Below are 6,991 nucleotides of genomic sequence, written 5' to 3'. Positions count from 1 at the left end.
AGACACTCCTAGAAGCGGCGCAACCGAGAGAAAAGCTATGAAATGAAGACAATAGACAATAGGGAATATTTTAACACATATTTATGTATTGACAAAAATATGTTTAAATGTACGACAGTGAATCTGATCGTTTAAGCCAAGCAGAGGAATCCTTGCTGTCCTTGATGACCCCAATGCTCCTTTTTATTTACTTATCTGAGCAGAATAACAATAATTTATTAAGCTGATGATATAGAGCAAGCCAAACTTATGCTTTTTTTACATTTTCACAAAGTGCCATCATACAAAGCTAAATAGACAGTGGTATCATTATATGCAAAGAACACCTCACCTAATATCTATCTAGTATTAGGAGTGTTTTACTCCAAATCATTAATATCAAGATCATTTAAGATATCCTCCTCCTCTTCCTCCATTAGGCAGGTCCGAGCGATAGCAGCGGTCACAGCATATGGGTCACAGTTGGCGGCAGGCCGGCGATCCTCCAAATATCCACGCTTGTCCTGGCCAACCTGCAGGGGAATGCGGATACTGGCTCCACGATCAGCTACTGCAGCTGAGAATACATTAATATTGGAGGTCTCGTGTAAACCTGTGAGTCTCCTCTGGTTGTCTTGGCCACCATGTGGATCTGAGACTCGGATGTGCTGGATGTGATGTGCACGTAATTTTTCGATGATCCTCTCAATATGCCTTATATAGAGCAAAGAAAAGGAGGTCATAGATTTGGATATATCTGTTTGTTTTTGCAGATCTGTGTGTATTAGTGTACTCACTCCAGCCCTCCTTCTGCTCTAGTGGCCTCAGTGCTGAAGTTTGTGTGGCAACCGGCTCCATTCCAGTTTCCTGGGACGGGTTTCGGGTCCAGAGTGGCAATTACACCAAAATCTTCACAAACCCTGTGCAATAGGAAACGCCATCCAAAGATGATCTCCTGCTGCGATGCCTTCACATGGACCCACCTGGAACTCCCACTGTAGCAGAAAATCAAAAAATTTTCAGTCAGTTTTTCAAACCTGTTTAACGTGCAGTACTCTGATTTGGTGACTTGATAAATATTGATATTGATATTTATATGAGATAATTTGCACATAATCAGACATGGTTTAAAAATCAGGGATAGAAACATAGACTGGAAAAGGAAATGTTTCTTTTAAATGAAAATGTAAAAACATTATACAGTTACATATAAATCCTACATTTGGATAGTCCTAATTGTAATTACAGCTTATAAAATAGCACTTGATGCAGCACATTATTTTCCATTTATTTGTGTTTGTTTTGTGCTGAACCCAATTCTTCCTCTCACTTGACCCAGTGTAATGCAAAAGGTCTGAACATCGACATCTGCATCAATGTATTAAATCCTCCTCAAAACCCAGAATACGACCCAAAATAAATGAAATAAATGAAAACTGGAAAAATTACCTGAGACGGCTTCACCTCAGCATTGGAGCCAGAAATTTTAATGCCTGCATAAATGCACGCTTTATAGTGACTCTCTACAATGTCTCTGCCATAGGCCCTATCTGCACCCACACCACAATAATATGGACCTGATAAGAAAAAACACAAAACAACTTCTAAATATGATATTTATATAAACTGCAAAATTAATCACAGTTTCAGATTTAAAAGTTATACTTCGTGTGGTAAAACATGCATTAATAGCTGTTAGAATTAATAGGAAAAACACTGCATACAATTTCTCACCCTGTGGTTTGGGGAAACCATTTGACGGCCAGGCATAAGGATGTCTATCTATACCCATTATAGTATACTCCTGCTCTAACCCAAACCATGGGTAGAAGTCCTTTACCTTCTCCATGATCTTCATACAGACATAACGATGATTGGTGTCTATATTTGAAAACGAATCAAAAGACAGTTTTTAAAATCAACTCAATACAAATTAATTAATTAAATAATCTACATTTGGTTATACCTGCAGGTTTGCGGTTGGACTTGAGCACCTCACAAAGTACAAGTTTGTTGGGGTCCAGAGTAAAAGGGTCTCTGAACATACACACCGGGGCCAGGATCATGTCACTGTCAGAGCTCGAAGCCTGATCTGTGCTAGATCCATCAAAGTTCCACTCTGGAATATCTAGCACAATTTGAAGCAGAGCTTCAGAATCTTTATTTTATGTACAAAAAACATTAAAAACTTCTAAGTCTTAAAAGTCTTAAAGTTAGATTTTTGCTGCAGGTAAAATGAATGTATTCATTCAAAAAGGCTGATGAAACTGTATATCATTTCCTACGATACCCTCAATGCTGCTAGGTTCAGATTGCAAGGTTCTAGTTTTGCTCCGGAGGCCTTCCCCAGAACCATCGATCCAAATATAGGTGACCATACAGACACCTTCTTGAGAAAGGCCGAGGTAGTAAGAGCGCAGCATCTTATTCAGCTGAGAGCTGACAGACAGGGAGGACGACATGGCAGCACATGTGACAGTTGAGATAGACTGAAAATAAGGAAAGCACAGAGATGCTTTGAAAACAAAACACTGAAAATGCTAAGCAAGTAACGCTCAATGTTAGTACGATGTGGTCCAACACTAATTAGTGCCATTATTAACACCCAAAAGTGATTGAAAATCAACGAGCATGTCTTAAAATTTGTGAATCCTCTATCATTCTAATGATAACATTAGGTCAAGACCATGTAATACATTTAAATTGTTAGCAATAAAAATATAAATCCTACATAACATTTTTTACACCAAATATGTAAATCATACAAAAAAACATTCTCAACACAGGGGAGACTTACTTTAGGAGGATATAGATTATTTGTTTGATTCGAACTCTTGCTAACTGTACTCAAAACAGAGAAACAGCGAAACCTGATTAAGATTCTGAATCCTGCATTTAAATATCGGCTGTGATGTAAAAAAAAAAAAACACACAAAAAGGCCACGCCTACTGCAGATTAATTACTGCTTATCTAAGTGGCTTAGATTGCTTATTTAAAATCAACCCAAAATATTTATTCAGGTAGAACATTGTGTACATCTTTTTTTTTTTTTTTTTGAAATCTTTGTGTAATATATCAGCTAATTTAAACCTTATGGCACATCCACCTTTACATAACACATAACGCTAGCTGGGTTCTCCAGTCACCATGAATCCATTCGAAGAGCTACGATCACTGATGCATGACTGTCAGCTGAAATACAAATGACTCTAATTTGCTGATGCTGGTTTATCCACCTTATTCAACACACAATAACATGCTATTCCAGGAGCCACTGAGTGTGATGAGAGCATTCAGTGTTATTGCAGAGCGTGGCAAGGACACCCAGTGAGGCCACAAAGGGACAGGACTGTTCATTAAGTCACAAATAAACAAGGCTGAAGTTTTGTAAGAAATGCTCACTGAGTTATGGTGAAGGCAGCAGTGCTCAGCCAATAGGAAAACTTTATCATGTGTGTGTGTGTGTGTGTGTGTGTGTGTGTGTGTGTGTGTGTGTGTGTGTGTGTGTGTGTGTGTGTGTGCATATCCATATGTGTATTACCATATTGTCACTGCTCGGATTGTATTGCATCAGTGTGACCAGCTGCTACTAAACTAATGGATTATACATTCTATAACAGATTTTAATTATATTTGAAGTGTCAAAAGTTATTGAAAGATGCTGCAAGTGCAAGATTATAAAAGCAAAGTTTTCACAAATGAAATATTTATTTTGTAGAGTTCTTTATTAATACATCCTTCACTGTGAAAAGCTATTAAGTGTGGAACACTAAGGTTTTGTTAAAGACAATAAATTGTACTGAGACTTAAGTTGCATTGAACACACTTGAGTTGTTTTAAACACACTTGAGCTGAACTGGCACTTAAGTTGTACTGAATACGATAAAATTATACTGCCATTTGTTGTATTGAGTACCCTGTTTGTCATAAACTTGGAATGTAAAATTAAGAGGTGTATTGCAAGTTATGTTTTACTGGGTACAATTGATTTCATTACATTTGGGCTTAAGTTATACTGAAGAAATTTAAATTTGAATATAAGTCATATTGACATATTGACATAAGTCATATTGGCTCTTTTGAATACACTTGAGCTGGGATGTATTGCCATTTAAGCTGTACATTTAAATTGAATGCACAAGAGCTGTATTAAATGCATTTAAGTTACATATACTTTACACTTGAGTTGTATTGTCATTTGATTTGTATTAAATAAATTTGAGTTGAATACACTTGGCATGAATTTATATTGTAAATTGGGTTGTATTGAATAGTTTTGGGTTGTATTGCCGTTTGAGTTGAATAAATTTGAGTAGCATATTCTTACACTAAATATGTAGATCAGACAAAAAAGACAGTGTTTCTTTAAATATATGAAATAATAAGAACATTGTCAACACAGGGGAGTTGTATTGTCATTTGAGTTGTATAAATATATTTGAGTTAATTGGGTTGTATTGAATATTGTTGGGTTGTATTGCTGTTTAAGTTGAATACATATGAGTAGCATATTCTTACACATATATTTATATTGTAAATTGGGTTGTATTGAATAGTTTTGGGTTGTATTGCAGTTTGAGTTGAATACATTTGAGTAGCATATTCTTACAAATGAATTTATTTTATAAATTGGGTTGTATTGAATAGTTTTGGGTTGTATTGACGTTTGAGTTGAATACATTTGAGTAGCATGGGTTGTATTGCAGTTTGAGTTGAATACATTTGAGTAGCATATTCTTACAAATGAATTTATATTATAAATTGGGTTGTATTGAATTATTTTGGGTTGTATTGATGTTTGAGTTGAATACATTTGAGTTGTTGACAGAAAGATTAATACACTTGCCATACATTTGTATCACATACAGATGAGTATAATTTAATTTAAAACTAAAACTTGTTATTGTTCTATGCTTTATTAAATACACTTAGGTTGAACACACTTAAGTAGAAATAAATATTCATAGTTTGTTTAAATAATGTTAAATTTTTGAATCTTGAAACACACTTATATACACTTCAATAAGTTTGTCCAAAGTGTCTTTTCAAAGGTGTCTGTTTATTCATTATGCTTTATGCCATTGCTGCACAACTTCAACTCCAGTTAAAGACTATTCTCAAATCAGAGAAGTCTCGCTAATGTTAACCATGTGACTTTATTCTGTCAGCTCATATATCTCATATTTCCATCACTCAGCTCTTTTACTGTTGTGCATCTGTGGATCTGATGATGTGGTGCTTTGCTGATGTGCTTTGCAGTGCTGTTACAGACGAATAGCAGACTCAAGCTGAAGCAGCATCCTTGGGACAAGAAGCGGTGAAAAGTAATTGTCACCACCTACTCAAAGACATAAGGAAGAGGACAGTGGGAAAGATAGTGGTGGTCATGGAGATGTTTGTTCATTCACTGGCTAAAGTAAAATTTTTAAGTAAAACCAATCAGCACAGATTTTACTGTTCATAACCCAAAATTCTAGTGCAGTACTGGCATTGCTAAGGTATTGGCATCGGTTTGATTAAAAAGACAAACATGTTCTTGCTGAGGTAGCACTTACAAAACACATGCTGTGTGGGTTGGACAGAAAGTGACTTACGATTCTCGTCACTTATGAGTCGACTGTGAATTTTAGGTGAGAAATCACCATTTACTAGAGCAGAAAGGAGTGGGTGGTAGTTGTTTTCTTTTTTTATGGGATTCATTTCACAGTCTCACATTGGTTGACTTTTTATCGAAGATATAATATGCAGAGATGATATTACGATCTCAATATACACAGTGACCTTGCAGTTAAATATATAAAAAAATAAAGATACTATTCATATCTTTTTTGTGTGAAATGAGGACAGAGGTATAAATATACGTTTACTAACTTAATAACCATAACCTTGGCTAAAGAGTTATTGTCAAGTCAGCAAAAAATACCGTCACATTGGGAACAATGTTGTGTTTTTTAGGAAAACATAATAAACGTATATTGATTAGCTTCCTTTGGCACTGAAAATATCTGTAACACTGTAAAATTGGATGAACTTTATGCTTCCTTATGTTAATTATGCCTCCTTATGTTAGTTAATCCTCCAGTAAAAATGCAAATGCAAAACTCATTTCTATTGATATTGTTGACTTGTTTTATTGATTGTATATTCAATATAAGTGGCAAACTAGTCATTTTTAACCTAAATAGAACATAAAGTTACATCTACATTTAGTCATTTGGCAGACATTGTCATCCGGAGCAACATACAACAACACTGGTGCTATTTTTAATTAGTATTTAAATTGTATTTAAATAGACCACATTTGTGTAGCAGACAGAAGACATAAATCTAGTATGTAATGCAGAAATCCTTCTGACATTAAAAATAGCACTTCAATCTCTTGTCAAACACTTCAAATACATATACATTACATATACATTACTCACAATACATTTACCTTAACAACATCTAAACATGACTGTTAATAAACAAAAACAATTACAATCATTGTCCCGGTAAAAGGCAGTGTGTGGTATAGTGTCAATTAAATATTCTTAATGTGATAACACAGAGTTCATTATAAAGTCCATAGCCATCCCATTTCATGCCTTCCTGACTATGCGGCATGTTTTCTTCCACCTGAGTCTATCTGACCTCACAGATTTGCTGCTGACTGTCCACTGGCCATGGCAGATGCGAGCGCTGAAAGAGAAGAGAAAAACATGCAAGATTAGGAATAGTGCATCATAGTTGAACCAAAAAGCCCATAGGACACTAGGCAGACAAATAGCCACAAACTTTTTCAAACATTAAGAAACCAAAGCACCTACCAGAATGATATTAGGAAACAAGTGGAGGAACTCGGAGGAAACCATTCATACGGACAAAACAGGACTGAACCAGTGACTCCAACACTGTAAGGTAGCGAGGCTACTTGCCACACTTGCTATATTTATTGTTTGAATAATACTGACACAGTATAACCTTCAGGGTTTGTCAGAGTTCAATCAAAGCATTTGAATCTAAGGAATG

At 35.5% G+C, this 6,991-nt stretch overlaps 1 protein-coding gene across 1 annotated transcript; it reads right to left on the bottom strand.

The window, feature by feature from the left end:
- Nucleotides 1–302: 302 nt before the first annotated feature.
- LOC124397987 (glutamine synthetase-like) lies at nucleotides 303–2,450 on the bottom strand. The gene is given in 7 exon segments (XM_046867939.1): nucleotides 303–693; nucleotides 777–917; nucleotides 919–974; nucleotides 1,429–1,556; nucleotides 1,714–1,860; nucleotides 1,946–2,107; nucleotides 2,270–2,450. Coding segments are annotated over 7 exon segments (1,140 nt in total). The 5' UTR covers nucleotides 2,442–2,450; the 3' UTR covers nucleotides 303–359.
- Nucleotides 2,451–6,991: the final 4,541 nt, after the last annotated feature.

This window comes from Silurus meridionalis, chromosome 15 (genome assembly GCF_014805685.1).
Source record: "Silurus meridionalis isolate SWU-2019-XX chromosome 15, ASM1480568v1, whole genome shotgun sequence".
Lineage (NCBI taxonomy): Eukaryota > Metazoa > Chordata > Actinopteri > Siluriformes > Siluridae > Silurus > Silurus meridionalis.
This window is presented reverse-complemented; position numbering and strand designations above follow the sequence as displayed.